Genomic DNA, 19,787 nt, shown 5'->3' on the forward strand with positions numbered 1-19,787 from the left:
GTGTAATCTTTTTATAGCTGTTATATATCAGAGAATGTCTTTGTGTTGACGGTAAAAGATGTTTTGATGAGTATAAAACTCAGATCAACTTTATATATTATTCCATTCTGGAATTGAGTGTTTTAAAGAAATCTAGGTAGAGATGGATCACATTTGCTTTGTCAAAAAGAAATTCTCCTGCCTGGATGCTTATGGATTTTTTTTTAACCTTTATCCTCGTGTATAAGGATACCTCGCCCGAGAACATGGAGATTCAGCAAGCACTTCGATGGAAAGACAATGATCATCTACATAGGGCAAAGGCAGCGATGTCTTGAGAAAAATGTGGAGAGGAAAGTCAGCCTCCCACTTCTGTCATTCGAGGGCGGACACCCCTGCCCCCGCCCAGCACACAGGCTTGGGAGAAGCTTTCTTAATGGAAAGCAGGTCTTGCAGCAAGATCTTGCAGGAAAGGACTTGGACAGGTGAAGCTCCAACCTAACTGATACAACTGATATTGCTCACATGTGAAGACTGAGCCACCCAGACTTAATGGGAGTTTTGAGTTTGTTTTCTCTATAATCTAGCACAGGACAATGTAAGAACGTGTGTGTATATCTCCGTGTTGTCTCTCTCTTGTACTCTGACAAGGTTGTCCCTTTGAGGTCACAGGAAAAGGCCCATCCTTTATGGTAGCTGGGATGGACTTCTGGGAAGATAGTAAATATGCTCCAGTCCATCATTACAGGGAGGCAGATTGTGGGATATAAAAGGAAGGCTTGAAGAAAAGTTCTTAGCATAAGAGATGAGGTAACTTTTTCCTTACCCGGGGCCTTTAAGACTTGAGTTTTGGGCCGGGCGTGGTGGCTCATGCCTTTTATCCCAGCACTTTGGGAGGCCAAGGAAGGCAGATCACTTGAGGTCAGGAGTTTGAGACTAGCCTGGCAAATATGGTGAAACCCCATCTCCACTAAAAATACAAAAATTAGCCAGGTGTGGTGGTAGGCGCCTGTAATACCAGCTACTTGGGAGGCTGAGGCAAGAGAATCGCTTGAACCTGGGAGGTAGAGGTTGCAGTGAGCCAAGATCATGCCACTGCACCCCAGCCTGGGCAATAGAGCGAGATTCTGTCTCAAGGAAAAAAAAAAAAAAAGACATGAGGTTTAGCCTGTAAGGAGACTAAGGAAAGTTAGTGAGCACTTCTGGGAAGTGGAGGAAAGCCAGGCATGACCACCAGGAGTCAGACCATGTGCTAAGGGGGCGGTGATCCTGTAAGGGTCTCCTTGATGTTGGGCTTGGGACTGGGTTTTAGGCTCTGAAAGACACCATGTCTGGTAGCCTCCAGTAATATTCTCTGAGTTGGAATACTATTCAATGATTAGTATGCCTTCAATAAAAGGCTTACGGTAGAGGTGCAGGCAAGGACCAAACCTGGAGCAGGAACTTCCCTAGAGGCACAGGAAAGAATACCCTACAAAGTGCTGCTGAGGTTCTGCCTCTAGGCAGCAGTAAGGCAGTGGGGCCACAAGTCTGCAGGGGTACATTATTATTAAATAATAAATAATTATTGAAGAATAATACATTTCCATTTATACTTATGAGATGGGGAAGCTGGGCGATATACAGATTGTACCTGTCATTAAAAAATATTGCCCAGATATGTCTAGTTATAGCCTCTTTCTCCCAATCTTAAATGGAACATGGTAAGTCCTTTTGATATGCATAGTCAGAACTTTTTTGGATTAGGAAATTTTTCCCCAATTTTTTGGTAATTTCTCCTCTTCTAGTTCTCTTTATAATGAACACCTATAATGCTTAAGTTCTCTGTTTTCTGCGAGTATGTCATCTCACCTCACCGCTATAGCTCTGTCCTCTTTGCACTGAGAGAGCTCCTCAAGTTAGTCTTGCACAACACACAAAAGAATATTCACGATCTCACTTCTGTTCTCTACAGTCAAATGCAACTTTATGCCATTGCATTTTCAATTGTTCTTATAGTTCCTTACCTCATCCATCTCCTAAACTTTTCCTTGTAATCTAAGCCCAGACTCTACTATGACTTTCTTGCTCTGCTTTCATAGTCTACCACCTTGCATTCTGTAGACAAAGAACATAATTTTCCCAACTTTTTCTGTTTTTCCTAGTTGCTGTGGTCAAAATGTTTGTGTTGCTTCCCCTGGCCTCAATTCATATGTTGAAATTCTAACCCCCAAGGTGATCATATTAGGAGTTGGGGTTGTGAGGAGGGATTAGTGCCCTTATAAATGAGGCTAAGGGGAACCCCTTGCCCCTTCCACCACTTGAGGATTGAGTGAGAAGGTGCCATCTATGAACTAGGAAACAGGCCCTCACCAGACACTGAATCTGCTGGCACCCTGATCTTGAACTTTCCATACCCTGGACTGTGAGAAATACATTTCTGTTGTTTATAAGCCACCCAGTCTATGATATTTTGTTTCAGCAGCCTGAATGGACTAAGACACTAGCAAATAATTTTAAGGGTGTGTTCTTCCCTGAGTTTGCAGACTGAAAACTGATCTGCAGTATTCTTCTATAGGTATACGGTTATTTTGTTATTATTTCTTTATGTGCTATGAAACCAGAGGAAGAATTTTGCAGGAAAGCAGGATGTGTAGACCACCACTGGCTTCACTCACTGTCCACAAATTGGGTGGCTGAATCTCCTTCTTGGGTCAGTGGGTGGATGAAAACTTGGTGTCTGCAATTGCTGGTTAAACTCCTGGGTCTAGCAACGGCTGCAGTGGAATGAACTCCTGCTGTCCAACACAGCAGATAATGCATGAGGATAAACCACAGTCCCAGGAAGCGCCGCAGCCCAGCAGCTCCTGTCTCCATCCCTGCTGAGTGCTTATGGAGAATCCACCTCCTAGGCTGTAGCACAGTTTCACTAATCCCCACCAACTTTTTGTCCAGGTATTTCTGGGACCCACAGTCTTCAGACGGATGTGGAAAGGCCTCCTGGGAGTGGAGGAGAATATCATAGTGCTGCAAAAAGCAGAGACTATGCAGTAAAGGATAAATGCCCAATTTTCTAACTGGTATAAATCTTTTTTTTTTAACCACCAGGAAGATGGTAGGGGAAGGATGATAATGATTTCCTGCCTAATTTCAGGTAGGCCTCACATAAGTGGGCCTAATACTCTATTACTCTTAACGAGAATAGAAAATGCTTCCAGATTCTTGCTGAAGAGAGACCTCAGTTCTATTTTTCTGTGACTGTGAGGTTTTGCCAATTTTCAAAAGTACTTTAGTGGGAAATTGTGTATTAGGTACACAATTTGCTAGCCAGGTGCAATTTTAAACCAGAGCTCTTGAGCTTTCTAAATTAATCCCAAATTGCTATGATTTATTGGGTAGAATTTTTTTCACAAGTCATGGATTGTTTCACACCAGTGAATCAGAATACCGAGTTTTAAGATATACTGAAAATAAACAGGCTAAAGATTTTCAAGATTTACCCCTGAGATTTTTCAGCTAGCGTGGCTATTTAATCTTGTCTCACTTCTGAAAACAAGAGTGCTCTATTCATCATGGCCACTCTGTCAAACTGCCTAGACTTTCTTAAGATTGATTTTGGAATCAAATAACATAAAGAGACCCAGTTTCATAAAGGAGCTGTCTTTAGTTTCAACACTTCATTTGTTCTCAGACTGTAGGTTTTTACAAACACATGCAGGAAACATTCAATTTAAAATTTCATTGAAAAGGCCATTCACCAGAAGTAAGCCCTTTGCATTTACATAGTCTAAAGTCCTTCACGGGATAAAGTAGAAATATAAATAAATAAGTGAATTAGGTAGGTAAAGAGAAAAACAAATGGATATATTTCCAGATCATTCATACATTTTAATGCATGCATTTCATTAGTAGGTTTCTCTTCATTTCAGGTATTACCAATTTTTTGTAAATGGTATTCTGTTATCAAATGATATAGTCGCGTTGATTACCATTTAAATTCTGAACAACAACAAAAATAGCTCAGTTACTGGGAACCTGTTACTCTATCAGAACCGGGGCGAACATGCAAAGCTTTGCTAAGACATTACATATTGTTTTGAAGTTATATTATATTTCTCCAAATATCAAAATCTTGGGTATAATGAATATATATACTCCATGCTTCCAGCAGAGGGCTCTAAAGATAGATACACAGGCGGAGTTTTTGGGGAAAGAGGGGTATAAATATTCTAATTGTATTGAAAGGAGATCTGTTCTTTGAACAAGATCAAACAAAACTTTTAAAATTACAGTCTTAATTGTAGTTATCAGAATTATACCCTAAGTGCACATTTATAGTGTGACATTTCTGCTTATTGGTAAAGGGACACTGGCCTCATTATCACAATTGGTACCAATCCCTTTTATTCTTGTGTCTTCACAGACTATTCAGGAAGCTCATCACATGTCAATTAGTGCTTTGTGAGCCAAACAGATTCTGGATTAAATGGAAACAAGTGACCTCAACAATAGACCATGCATCTCTATTTTTTTCCCTCCACAATGCTTTCCTGCAGAATGGGGTTTACCAGAAGAGCTGTGATCTCCACTACTGTTGATGTGGCACCTGTAATGTGTTTGCAGAGCTGTGGCATTTTAAAGCAATAAATCCTAAGTTTTGTTTGGAGTTTCACTTGTCATACATAGTCCGAGGAAAAGCAGCTTCTGTCCAGAGACAGTTCTAGGCCAGCTTGTGCCGACTAAACAGAAAAGAAAAATAAAAGGGCACTATAGAGCCAATAAAATTGGGATTGTTAAAATCACATGCTCTATAGCTACAAATTTCATTCTACCCACATCTGACACCTGATTTTACATAACTAATTTACTTGTGACTTTAGAGCCACTGATGACACAATTACGGTCTATTCATTAACATAAAATTTCCTCAAACAATATTGGTACATCCAGCATTTGGAATACAAAAAACTGGAATTCTTCATGGTACAGAGCATTTTAATCATTTGCTGAAGTCCCTTTTAAAGAATAGGTATAAGAGTAATAGGAATCTAAGAGAAATTACAGTTCACATACATAGCAGACTTGGTTACTAACTTCAAATATAGACAGGTCCCCATTTATTGATACAGATATAATAATTTGGGTATTACAGCTATTTCAAAAACATAAAACTATAAGATGGAACTTTTAGACATAACTGCTCCCTTGTCAGCCAGCTCTGGAATTCATGAAGTTTTTCTGCTTTAGACCTTTTCTGGGCTGACACTTACTGCCCAGGATCCTCTTCCACTATTGCCATGGAAGCCAAATGTTCCACTGGTGGCAGAGCCACCTCTTCCTCATATCACGCAACCAGCTGCTTCCCACTTTCACTGGACCTCACCCAGGCTTGCTCCTCCCTTCCCTGAGAAAGATCAGGCTAGAGCTGGCCCTCTGCTACCAGGGTTGTGGGATGTCTTAGACACATAACCATCACTTACAACCTTATTTTTATGGGAAAGTAGCGAATTTATTTTGGGAATGGATGGAGAATAACTAGGCTCTCCTAGTGATGATTCTCAATGACTGGCACGGCACATTTTGGAGTGAATGAAAAACAGGTAGAAGAATCTGTCAAGGATCCCATCCAGGACATTCAGAGTCCTAATTTTAAAGGAGCACTCAGATCAAGATGATGGAACTCCAGCATTTTTTCTAATGTAATAATTATTCATAGTCACTGAATTATTATAATACGAGGTTTCAAATAACCTAACAAAAAATTGCAACTTATGGTTAAGAGAAATGTTTAAGTTAATGCAAAAAATTCAACAATTACAATAAATTACTAGCGATTCAAAACTCAATTGGGTTGAATATTTCCTCTATTAAATCAAGGGTGGAGATTTAAAATGTACTTGTATTATTTTTAACAACAAAAGTATTTAAAAATAACATCGTTTTAAAAAACAGAAACAGAAACAGAATCCTGATCTAAAGTCTTCACTACATGTGGTTTTCTGCATAAGGGTTTTAACACATGCATTTTAGATATTTGCATAAATAGTAATGACTGGTACTGCAATGCTTAATCAATAGGCTAATAACCTAGGCTAATAAACTATGATTACATGCATGAGTAGGCAGAAAGGCTAGTTTCAACTCCGTGGGTCTCACCATTTAATTGCTGGAGACGCTGGGTAAATTACTTTGAGTCTTTGTTTATTTACCTGTAAAATGTAACTTGTATGGGGTATTTATCTCACAGAAAGATAAAATGAGATTATCCATATATTTAGAACAGAGGTTGGTGTATAATAAATGCTCAATAAAAAGTTAACTATTCAAAAGCAACTATCATCAGAGTGAACAGACAACCTACAGGACGGGATAACATTTTTGCAATCTATCCATCTGACAAAGGTCTCATATCCAGAGTCTACAAGGAACTTAAACAAATTTACAAGAAAACAAACAAACCCATTAAAAAGTGGGCAAAGGACACGAAGAGACAATTCTCAAAAGGACATGCATGTGGCCAACAAACACATGAAAAAAAGCTCAACATCACTGATCATTAGAGAAATGCAAATCAAAACCACAATGAGATACCATCTCACGCCAGTCACAGTGGTGATTATTAAAAAGTCCAGAGGCAACAGATGCTGGCAAGGTTGTGGGAAAAAAGGAACGCTTTTACACTGTAGGTGGAAGTGTAAATTAGTCCAATCACTGTGGGAGAGTGTCGCAAATCGTCATTTATTTTTAGAGGCAGAAATATCATTTGACCCAGCAATCCCATTACTGGGTATACACCCAAAGGAATATAAATCCTTCTATTATAAAGATACATGCATACGTATGTTTGCTGCAGGACTATGGATAATAGCAAAGGCATGGAATCAATCTAAATGCCCATCAATGATAGACTGGATAAAGAAAATGTGGTACATACACACCAAGGAATACTAAGCAACGATAGAAAGGAATGAGATCATGTTCTTTGCAGGGACATGAATGGAGCTGGAAGCTATAATCCTCTGCAAACTAATGCAGCAACAGAAAACCAAACACTCCATGTTCTCACTTATAAGTGGGAGCTGAATGATGAGAACACATGAACACATGGTGGAGTGGGAGGAACAACACACACTGGGGCCTGTCACAGTGGGGGTTGCGGGGAGGGAGAGCATCAGGAAGAATCGCTAATTGATGCTGGGCTTAATACCTAGGTGATAGGATGATCTGTGTAGCAAATCACCATCGCACATGTTTATTTAATAAACCTGCACAAGTACCCCGGAACATAAGATAAAAGTTGAAGGTAAACAAAGTCAACTATTACTACATTTGTATATCTACTGTACAGATTTCCAACAATTCAACACACATCAATGTGCCTGTAGTTATTTGTGGAACTGGGAAGCTATGCCATTCTCTGGCTCAAATTTCCCCAGTGGCTTCCTATCCACTTGGAGTAAAATTAAAATTTTTTGCCATATTCCTGCATGATCTAGTTTCTGATCATTTCCCAGGCTTCACTGTCAACCTAGATACATTTGTATCTGTGGTTCCCTGTACCTCAAACACCCTCCACAAGGTGACTCCCTTCACTTCATTTGTTTTTCAGTCCAAACGTCACTATAGTAAGATCTTTCCTGATAACTCCATCTAAAAATAGTGCTTTCTGCCTCCGCTTCCACCCACTCTTTATCTCCTTGTCTGCTTTATTTTACCTCACACTTGTGTTAGTGCTGGTCATCACATTACATATGCATTTATTCATTTGATTTTTTTAAAATCTGCCTTCCTTACCACTAGAAGGCAAACTCTATAAGGCCAGGGCTCTATCCTCAGTTTCTAAAGCATTACCTGCATTTAAGAGGCTCTCAATAAACAGCTGTGAAACAATGGAAATAACAGGACACAAAAATGCATAACACAGGGCCTATGCTCTTAAGGGGCTTATAATTGTTTATGGAAGAGAAAACATTCACAACCACTATGATATATTGTTGTCTCAGTCACTTTAAATTTTGCAGTGACTGCTGAAATAAGTGATACATTTTTATTGTATTCATTCAAGAGTTAATCGTTGGATTAAAAAAGCCTTTTATGTACACTCACTGAATTCAGAACAGAATTAACAACAGGGTTTGGTCTCTGATTTGCTGTTAACTGGTAGTAAAACTATGTCTTATGTAAAAGGGGGCACACATATAAGTGTACTTGGAATATTTTACATATAATGTGACTAGCAGACATTTCATTTTCCAGATTTGCTAGTCAATGCTAATTTGCAGTTATGTTTTATCATCTTAATTGATGAAGGAAAAGCCCTGGGTCAGAACCTTGCCTTGTATGGAGAAGCTGAGAATGGGGAAGAGGAGAGGAGGGAGTGGTTCTACCAGCTGATTCTACAGAAAGCCTGAGGCTAACATTCCTGAAAACCAGTTGATCACACCCTTCCACCTTCATGTAAACCAAGTAATGATATAGATCTCCTTCCTATCACAGGCATACTTTGATGCTTTTAGGAAGGGGGACAAAGAGTAAAGCAAAGAAGTCAAAGTATCAGATTCAGGAGAATCCACCTTTTCCACATTGTGAGGCTTTGAATGTTTCTCTGCTACTGGGGCTGCTGGTACAGCCACAGTTAATCCTAACTTTGAGCCTGGCTAAATGATCAATGGAATGGTTTTGAATACTTCTTTTCATAAGGAGTGAAAACAAAGGCATCAATTCACAGTCTATGGAAACAACTTTTGTCAAGGGTCATAATTTCAACTCATTTATTTAAAAAGGTCATCTAAATTAAGGCAGCAAGCAAAATTATTTTTTGATGTTTTATACCGGTAGTATTAGTTTTAGATAGATCTCGTACACATCAGAGACTTGCACAATTCTGGTTTCATCACTTATTAGATGTATGACTTTGAGCATTTTACCTCTCTCTGTTCAGTTTCTCCATGTATAAAATGGATGAAATTATCTCATAGGGATGTTTTGAAGGATAAATAAAATAAACCATAACAGCACTTGGCATATTGCATGGCATGTAATAAGTATGTAATGAATGCAAAGCATTACATTTATCCATTTTACATTTATAATTTGCTACTTTCTTTTGATGATCATATTCTTCTTCTTCCTTTCAGTAATAGACCACCTGGTTTTAGGTGGGTGCACGATTGCCCAGGAAAAGGTTCCACTTCCCAGCTAGGCAGCGACAGGTGTCTTAAGTTCTGTTGAATGGGATGTGGGCAGGAATGACACGTGCAACTCCCCTGAAAGGAAAGGCTTGCCCTCCAGGCTGTCTCCTTCCAGCTAGGAAGTGGGAGTGGAAGTGGTGACTACCTTTGACCCAGCAACACAAACAACATCCCAGGGAAGAGTGGAACAGGGAGAAAGGGTGCTGAGATCCTGGGGAGGTCACCCTGCCACTTCTCCCTCCCCAGGCCTCTCACCTGCTGGGACTTACATGTTTGAGAAAAATAAACTTCTATCCCGTTTAAGCTGTAATTATTTGGTTTCTGTTAAAGTGGCCAAATTAACGTTCTCACTAATGCTAGCATCTTTACTCAATTTTAAGTCATAAAAGTTTATAGTAAGACATCTTAATATTTGTGGTCATTCCCTTCCATACTGATCATCATTTACTTGACATCAAGTCCTTGTTAAAGGAAGACAACCTGCTCCTGCCCAAATTATAACACTTCACAGGTCACAGGTGGCCTCTGGATCCAGGCGATACCCGGATGACAGTGACAGACATCCAGACTATGTAATTGGCAGGCTGACAGGGAGGGGGCTGGTGGGGAAGGCAATGGTGTCAGAGCACAGGGCGGGTTTGGAGGGCTTGCACTCCTCCTTTAAACATCAAAACGGGCCACCCAGTTTTCCAGTGGCAGGGATGGGAAACACAGGCCTCTACTCAGCAGTGTGCACCTACCAGCCTGAGGTAGTTCTGCATCATCTGGAGAGGGATCATGGAGGCATAAGTCACACTACTGAGGCAGCCTTCTTGAGGACCTGTAGGAAAGGACAGATAAAGAAGAAAAATGGGCACTCCTTTATTAAATATAAATGATCAAAATACAACAGAATCTATCATAAAAGAGAAGTGTGTTTTTTGACTTATGTAGGCAGAGCTGACATTTGGCCAGGAGGCACCAATGTGCCTTTCTGTTGTGAAAATATTGTCACACTTTGTTCTGGCTGATAAACTGCCACTGCTCCTGACCTCCCGAGAGCTCCCAGCTGCTCCTTCCCCCACCCCCTGGGATGCCCGCCTACCTCCCAGCAACCACAGCCAGGGCCTCCAGATCCCAGTCCCAACACTGTGCCCAGTATCTGCTGATTGCTGGGCTCAATGTTTTACAGTTCATAAGTAAAAGTTATCATAGATCATTGCAATCTCAGAAAGCTTTGGCCTTGGCCTGCATTAGGTCGACTGGCGATACTCTGCCACCCCTCCCCCCAAGTTCTGCCATTCTCTCAATACATTGTTTGGGCCTAAAGCAATTTTCTGGGGTGGCCTTACACTTTTCTTTAAACTTCAATAAGTCCAGTTCAAGTAATAAAATAAATATTTATTAATTAAGATTGAATTTTCAGACTCCATTCCCAAGTATGGGAAATACATGATGAACTCCATAGCTGTTTAGCATCAAGGGCTGAGAAATTGAGTATTCCTATACCACGTAGCAGTAGCATGACCTTAGGCAAGAATATCAATCTCTCAGAGCCTCCATTTCCTTGGATATAAAATAGGGATAAGCAGAAATGCGTACCTCATTGGGTTATGAGAATTAAATGATTTGATACTTATGCTATAAACAACAGGGTCTAGTACATAGTAGGTGCCCACTAAACATTAGCCTGTACCAGTTTAATAATCATATTAAGCATTATTAGGCACAATAAAAAAAGACATTTCTCTTTTAACACAGTCTCTGTCACTCTCTTCTCAGCATGCCAGTTTGGCCTCTGGTTTATTTCCAATGAGTGATGCAATCAGAATGACACGAATCAATGATCCAGACAGACATCACCATGGGTGTCAAGAACATAGCTTTTGAATTTTCCTCCCCTTAATCAAACATTTCAAAAAACATCTAATTACCTAGTGGTGGAAGTCACATGTGCGTGGCTAGAAGACATGGGATGAAACTTGAAGATTTAAGAACTGGTGCTCTGAGGCAGCCATGAAGCAAACACTCTTTAAACGTTACCTTAGTTAGGGACATCCTTACCTGACAAAAGCACAGTGATGTGCTCTGCCTTATTCTTCCTCATAAAGTCCCACGGGGACTGCGTGAAGCTCTGACCCACTGACCATGGCACATTTCCTAGTTCCAAAAAATGAAATAAAATGTCAAGGGCAGCTTATGAGTGATTTTTCTCACAAGGGTAAAACGTATGCTCTCCTCTGTGAGAACCCGAAGGAATCCAGAGCTTACACTGTCAAAGGCACATACGGAACACATACAGGGCCACACAAGGGGTTAGCTCCCTAATGAAATTCTTGTTGAAGATTGAAAGGAAGGCTTTCAACCTACAGACTTCTCCAAAGCAGCCCATAGGAGGGATTCAGGGAGAGATCTAGAAAGCAAATATATCCACTCAAATATTTCCAGGGTTAAGCTCTTAAGAACAAAGCTGACCATAATCTAAAACTGTTTCAGGGTTCTTCCAATGCTTGTTTCTCAAAGCTTAAGCACTTTGGGTGAGATATCAGATCATTTATGATCTGGTCCCTGATCCCCTTTCCAGCAAATTTTTAGATTCCAGAAAAAAAAAAAAGTAGATAATTTCAGGTGCTCAGAATAAGGCAGGCCCTCTCCCATTGCGGGCCCTCTGCTCACTCTTGTTCTGAAAGGGTGCCACTCCATAGGTATCTTCCCTAGGGGGTGATTGGTAATACGTATTTGTTTTCTTCTCTAACTTCCACAGATGAATTCCTAAATATCTATTCTCAGCATGCCTCCAATATACATGCACACCCACCTGTAATTCTGCTTATCTGCTGACCTGAAGTTCCTTTCATGTAGCTTAGGGTATGAATCCAGCAAACTCACTTACATACACACAATAATAACACTAATAATTACCAGTTATGAAGTGGTTACAGCAAGGCACTAAATTATGCCCTTTATCCACAGAACTCAATGATTTTTGGATGTGAAGTGTTACTAGGGTGCTCGATACCTCTGAGACAAGCACGAACACTGCAATAATCAAGCCTTAGCATGCACTGTTCACAGAAGTAAACTTATCTGCTGGCAGTGAATATCCATCTGCCTTTGTCAGTTTCCACATTAGCTGAACAAAGGCTGATGGAGGGCCATTTCCTTCAATACACAGTTGACTGACTTTGTTTATCAGACCCCGGGCCAGAACCATATTTTGAGTAATACTTCATGTGTGGACAAAATGTGTTCCTAAGAACTGAATCATCTCTTAATGCAATTTTAAGTACATTATAACAATTCTATAATTTTTTTTTTTTTAAAGAGACAGGGTCTCACTTTGTGGCTCAGGCTGGAGTGCAGTGGCTGCATGATAGCTCACTGCTGCCTCAAACTCCTGGGCTCAAGGGATCTTCCCACCTTAGTCTCCGAGTAGCTGGGACTACAGGTACATGTGACCGCACCAAGCTAATTAAAAAAAATTGTTTTGTAAATATGAGGTCTCACTATGTTGCCCATGCTGGTCTTGAACCCTTGGGCTCAAGTGATCCTTCTGCCTCATCCTCCCAAAGCACTGGGATTACAGGTATAAGCCACCATGCCTAGTCAATAATAGTAATTTTAATGATCATACCAAAGATCCATGAAATCAAGTTGTCATGAATACTATTCTCTAAAAACTAGTAACACGTTTTGAAAGTAAATAAACATATATGGGTAAACAGAATAAAACACTTTCTGATATAATAATCTGACAGATAAATAGCAACGGTAAAACGCCCACCTTTCCCTCAACCTTGGACCATTCTTTTCCAGTATGGTGCTGTTGAAAGTACACAAGCTTTTCTATCAGACAGAATATGATCTGAATCCTGTCTGCTTTGCTCACTGGTTCTGTGCCCTCAAGCAAGTCATCTTGTACAGAGTTATCAGTAAAATGACACCATTGAAAGGACCATTTATAAAGCACCCAACACAGTCCTTGCAAAGGAGCAGGTTTCCCATAGATGGTAGTTCTCCTGGACCAAGAAGAAAGGAACTAATCAGGGACAACTAATATTTACAGAGAACTTACTATGCTCAGCAGAAAGCAAATCTCCTAAGTTCTTTGGAATCTGTTTTGTGCTGTCTATCAAATTGAAATAACCAGTTATCACCCTGATTCATCCCATGTGGAAGCAATGAATATATCTTTATTAAAGTGCTTCTTTCAAGTCTAGACTTCATCAGAAAACCTGTCCTGGAGGTAAGGTACTAATGCACTATAGTGCTCCTGGGTCAACCCGAGAACAAATTTTGAGCTGTGTTCATTACTTGTGCAAAAGCAAGCAGCTGTGGGGTGTTCAGTTTCTTGCATTTATCTAGAATAGCAAGTGCAATCACAAAGCCTCATCAAGGGCTTTCATGTTTTTTACTCTTTCAGTATTATTTGAGGTATAAAAGCATTTTTATATTAACAGGCAACATTACATAATGGCTACATTGTGAATACTCAAGTTTTTCATCACTGGCAGCTGCCACAATAAGCTTTGAATGTGCTTAATCAATGAACTAAGAATCAGGTTATGAAACCCATAAACAGAAATAAACCCAGAAATTTCACTTTCTCTTCGTCATAAGACTGCTGATACCTAGCGTGATGGATCGTATGCTTGTTGCACTGAGGCCGATGTTGGAATTGGTGGTGTTATTGCAAGTCACGTCTTCCAGACTCCACCATCCATCAGAAGAGATTGCTTGGAAATGATTTGTCAGAGCTTGACTCACTGCTTTTGAAAAATCATCCCATGATGTCTGTTTGCGGATATTTAAAGCACATATTGTGTTTTCGCATTCCAAGTCATCAGAACCATAGTTGCTTGGTTCAATCTCACCCACTGAAATCCTTAAGGGTATTTTAAGAGCATCTGGTAGAAGAGTAAAAGAATTAGGAGTTAAAAAAATCCGGACAGAAAAAAAATGCAAAACTATTATATAAAATAAGCAGATACAAACATTTAAAAATACAAACCAAAGGATAGCTATTTTACTCCATTAAATAACATTATATTGAACATTCTTACACCAGAGTAAACTTTTGTCTTCCAATCTCTTCAGTTTCTTTGGAAGCATGCTGCATGAACTGTCTCTTTCCTTGCATCTTTGGCTTTTTCTATTTCATTAACTCTTTCCCATCAGGAAGATTGTCAAGTTTTTAAAAAAATATCTGAAATAACTATAACCCTCCCTTGACCCTGAGTTCTCTATATTCTCCTTTCCTTCTTAGATAATGTCATGGATGAGGCAGGCTATAGTTGGACAGGTTGGGATGCTTAGGATAGTAACTGAGAACCTTGGGTTGAGCCCCAGGGTCAGCGTCAGCCTCCTATAGTTGGGTATTCTTGTAAATTGCCTTGATCTCTCTGTACCCCAATTTCTTCCATAAAATGGAGGGAATGTACATTGAGTTGGTATGAAGAATAAATGAACTTACTTTTGTAATAGATTTTATATATTCTTATATGGTAAATACCAGTAAGTATTTGATAAATGGTTAACAGGGTAGTACGAATGAACTTCTGAAAAGCTCTTTTCAATTTCTCTGACTGAGGCTCCAGCGCAGTGGGTAGCACCCCCATGTACTTCTGTTCTCATGGCTGAATTGTATACTGAGTTACGTGTGTTTGTTTCCAAATGTTCTATATTCAGTGAACTGATGACTACAGTTAGTGAATTAAATATTCCATAAATTGATGAAATATGAGTTACCGTTCCTGTGAAAACTAAGCTGAATTCTTTAGAGACAGTTTAGGAACTGCTAAAAAATGTTATCTAATGAGGTATAAATGGGACAACTATATGAAATGAGAAAGGGTTTAATAATCTCCGGACAGATATCACCTTTAGTTTGCTTCATAAATGTGTTTAAGCAGTCAAACACTAGAAATCATAGACGATGAATTAAAGGTATGTTTTTTTAAACAAGAGTATGTGAAATTTTAATTAGCAGAACCCACACTAAAGACTTCTATCTAAACGTTGGTTAAAAAAATTACTTTGTATGCTTTACAATTAAAATGTTTTAAAACAACATGTGTTTATATGATTCTCTTCTTAAACTGGATTTTTCCATTAACTAACCAACTGCTGGATTACTTTATTTTCCATTTGCTGACTCTCAGTCATCTTACTTATCCACAGTACCTGACACAAGTGATCTCTCTTTTCTCCTTGGTATAATCCTCCTGGATCTCCATACCCATAGATGGTAGTTCTCCTGGAAGGAGGCAGTACCTCCTTGGTCGCTCTTTAATGTTGTTCCTTTATTGTTCCCTTCACCTTTTCCAGACTTCTTAACGATAGTGTGTTTCGGGGCTCCTTTCTCTATTTACTTTGTGCATGTTCATTCCCTTAGTGATCTCATCCAGTTCCATGAGTTTAAATATTACTGATAGACTGCTGACCTTCACATTTATTCATCAGCTCTCACTCGTCTCGGGAATTCCTGCTGATTCGACATCTCCACACAGATACCCTAAAAAACATCTCAAATTCCTGCAACCAAATCTGAACTCCCCAACTTCATAAGCAAAATCTGTTTCACCCACAGCCTTTCCCCTAACAAGTACTGGCAACTCCATCACACCAGTTGCTCAGACTGAACACCCTGAATTATCTATGAATCTCTTCCCTCTCTTAAACTTCACATTCAATCCATGAGGAAGTTCTGTTGACTCTACCTTCAACTGTATCCAGAACCCAAGTCCTTCTCACCACCTCATCTGCTACAGTCCTACATTGAGCTACCACAATTGTCTCTCACCTGGAATACTACATTCATGTACTAACAGGTGTTCCTGATTTGTCTGTGACTTCCTATAGTTGATTCTCAACAAAGCAGCCAGTGCTACTGTTAAAATGTGCATCAGATCCCATCTCTCCTACAGTCAAACACTGCAATGGCTACCTTAAGTTCTTACAATGGCCTACACGTTCCAACAAGATCAGGCCCCACTTCACCCTGTAACTGCTCTCCTGCACTCAAACACTGAAATGGCTAGGGCTCTGACCTGTCTTCCTGCTTCTCTTTCCTTTTAACCCAGTCACCCTGCCCTCCTTGCAGTTCCTCAGACACAACAGGAATGCTGCTACCTCAGGCCTCTGTCCAACTGGTGCTAAAGCTCCTACCTTAGATATCCACATAGCTGCCCTGTTCACTTCCTTCAAGCCTTGGCTTCAATGTCTCATCAGTGAGGCAAACTTGGCCACCATTTTAAAAGCTAAAACCCACCCTTACAATCTCCATCCCCCCTTAGTCTTTTCCATAGCATATCTCACCACCTCACAAAGCCAAAAAATAAATTTTTCTTATGTTTATTGTTCATTTTATCTCTTAATGTTAGACTATAAGCTTCAGGATGAGAACAATCTTCTTAAAAATTCTGACTTACATCAAGTGGCTAAGATAGTGACTGGCACAAAGAGCAGCTCAATAAAAGCATGTGTTCAATGAATTAATAAAAAGGGGTTTATTCAATGGATGAAGAAAACTATTCTACCGGAGATTTCTCCACTGCCTTTCCATATTATTCTCTGCTTAAAATAATCAGCTTCTGTCTACATAACTGCATGAAACTTGTCTCTGTTAGCAGTAACTTCCTATTTGCCAAATGCAATGGACTCTTTTTATTCCTTACAGTCTAGGGAATGTGATACTATTAAATTACTTCTTCCTGTTAGAAAGGTCTCCTAACTTGAATCCAATTACACCATTGTTTTCTTTTCTATCTTTTCTTTTTTTTTTTTTGAGACGGGGTCTTTCTCTGTCACCCACGCTAGAGGGCAGTGGTGCCATCTTCTCTCACTGCAGCCTTGACCTCCCTGGCTCAGGTAATCCTCCTGCCTCAGTCCCCATGGAGTAGAGAACAGATGGGACTACAGGCGCATGCCACCATTCCTAGCTAATTTTTTTTTTTTTGTATTTTTTGAAGAGATGGGGTTTTGCCATGTTGCCCAGACTGGTCTTGAACTCCTGGTCTCAAGCAATCCTCCTGCCTCACCTCCCTAAATGCTGGGATTACAGGTGTGAGCCACGATGCCTGACCACACACCATTGTTTTTTGGCTCTTTTCCTTCCTATTTCCCAATCTTCTTTTAGAGTCATTTAAAAAAATCTTCTCTGACCTGAAGATAGGGGTTTCTCTGGGCTTGGCCTTCAGTTCACTTCTCCCCTCACCCTATACATCATTCCTGTCTCACAGCACACCTATCACTTGAACCATGACACTGTTTCTCCAGCCCTGTTCCTCCCTTGCTTGTTCAGGCCTCCTTCCCTCTTACTAGGTACCAGTCATGCTCCCCATCTATGGTACCCTGTGTGTCAAGATAATTATTTCCCCATTACCTACCTCTTATGTCTTCACTTGCAATCATTCAATTGTTCATTCAGGTCCATGGGATTGCCTCAAAACTTACAGGGAGGATTGAATCAAAAGGAATACAAGGCCTTTTATGACCTGACTCTAGACTTTCCACACTCATCTCCCTCCTCTCCCCAGCACTGCAGATATAGCTAAATATCTCTAAAGACTCCAAAGCATGTCCCCTTCAGTGCCTCCAGATATGCTGCTAGTTCACCTGGAATGTCTCTATTTTCCACTCTTTCTTGGCTCAGCCCTTCAATTTTCACTTAAATCTTCCATGGGGAAGCTCTTACCTCCCTTATGCATATTTTTACACGTTGCCTCATTTAGTGGTACTTATAACAAATATAGGCTTGGAGTTGTATTTTTAAACTTTTTACACAGATGGTTTTATATTATGTGTCCTTTATAACTGACTTCACTCAACATTTTTTTAAATGTATTTAAGGTGATTTATACAGATAAAATTTATTTTTAAGTGCTACTTGGTACCTTTAAGATATGAATTTTCTAGAGTTTATTCTATTTAACCATTCCCTAATATATTTCACTTTAGAATGCTTTCGGTTTTCTAGTATTACACACAATGCTGCAACACACATTTTCATATGTCTCCTGGTACACACATGCAAGAGTGCTTCTAGCTATGTGCTTAGGCGAGGAGTAGTTTGTTGAACAAATGAAAATAATTGTGCATCTTTGTTCTTCTTTGACACATTCTGTTCTTCACTTTCTTTCTTTCTTTTTTTTTTTTTTTTTTTGAGATGGAGTCTCGCTCTGTCACCCAGGCTGGAGTGCAGTGTGGCATCATCTTGGCTCACTGTAACCTCTGCATCCCAGGTTCAAGCAATTCTCCTGCCTCAGCCTCCTGAGTAGCTGGGATTACAGGCATACGCCACCACGCCCAGATAATTTTGTATTTTTTAGTAAAGATGGGGTTTCTTTATGTTGGTCAGGCTGGTCTGGAACTCCCAACCTCAGGTGATCCGCCTACCTCAGCCTCCCAAAGGGCTGGGATTACAGATGTGAGCCATCGCACCCGGCCCCACTTACTTTCTATAGTTCATTTACATTCACAGCTTTTATCATCAGCCTTATGGAAGTAATCATAATCTAAATGCATATCCTGTCTTTTTTACTTCTCTGATTGTCAGGATTGTCAGTTTCTTAAAAGACTTTAAGAAACGATCCACTCTTTTGCACTCAGGTATACGAATAATTGTTAACCCTACTAACAGGCGAGCAGACTGAGGTGAGAGAAGGCTAAGCACCTTGCCTGACATTACACAGACCTCTGGGAGCTGGGATTCAGACGCCCTTTCCCTTAAATCAGACTACCTAATGTCCAGTCTTCCACAGGATGTACACCTGCAAAGCCTGCCAACATGTCCGAGATAGAAATTATACTCAGGTCTCCCATACCAGTCTTCTATTTCATAAAGTCCTCCTTAATCCTCAGTTTTAGGATTTCTCATCTCTCTCCTCACTATATACCATTTCCCTCTCTTCCACCCTGGTCCAACTGAGGACTCATCATTAAAACTCTTTGATGCTTGATCTGTTTCCAGACTCTCTATAGGTTGATGTGTCCCACAAAGAGCTGCCTACGAAATTCCAAAACACCGTTTGTATCATATTATGCACTATCAAGAATCTCATTGACTTATCTTTGTCATATAAGGTCAAAACTACTGAAATGAGCATTAAACTGCCCAAAACATCAATTGCGCTGTCTCATCCTTCCAATTTCCCACCTCTAATCACACTTCTATCCCAGCCATGCCAATATGCTTCATATTTTTCACATCTAAGATATCACAGCTATATCTACTTATTCAATTTTTAAATGTTTAATATCAAAATGTGGAATATAATTAAATGATAGCATTTACATTCCATAATAAAATTTTAGCCCAACAGAAAGTTTTCCATGTTTGTTGTTAGGGTAGCATCAGCTTATAATAAGAGAACTATTTTAGAGAAATCCTATATAAGATACTCTTTCAGACACTGAGCAGTGATTCAAAAGTTTAAGGTCCTGAAAGCTAGACTTTAATGATAAATAAAGCCTTCTGTCAATGAAAACAAAACAAAACAAAACAAAAAAAACAAAAAAACCACTCAGGTTTAAAGAGAATTTCTATGATTCTCTTTTATCTTTTTATATTAAAGTTTACTTACACAGTTTGCATATATACTTCCTAGCCATTGTGAAATTTTCTTCACAAAATAAAAGTATATGAAGGTATGTATTAAG

At 39.7% G+C, this 19,787-nt stretch overlaps 1 protein-coding gene across 3 annotated transcripts in view; it reads right to left on the reverse strand.

The window, feature by feature from the left end:
• CTTNBP2 (cortactin binding protein 2) overlaps window positions 1-19,787 on the reverse strand; it is a 162,170-nt gene that overhangs the window by 35,579 nt on the left and 106,804 nt on the right. For all 3 annotated transcript variants that reach the window (XM_028844929.2, NM_001168625.1, XM_015134751.3), the window contains 3 exon segments: window positions 13,760-14,035; window positions 11,193-11,288; window positions 9,890-9,969 (listed from right to left, as the gene is read on the reverse strand). In XM_028844929.2, coding sequence (XP_028700762.2) covers window positions 9,890-9,969; window positions 11,193-11,288; window positions 13,760-14,035 — 452 coding nt within the window.

This window comes from Macaca mulatta, chromosome 3 (assembly GCF_049350105.2).
Source record: "Macaca mulatta isolate MMU2019108-1 chromosome 3, T2T-MMU8v2.0, whole genome shotgun sequence".
NCBI lineage: Eukaryota > Metazoa > Chordata > Mammalia > Primates > Cercopithecidae > Macaca > Macaca mulatta.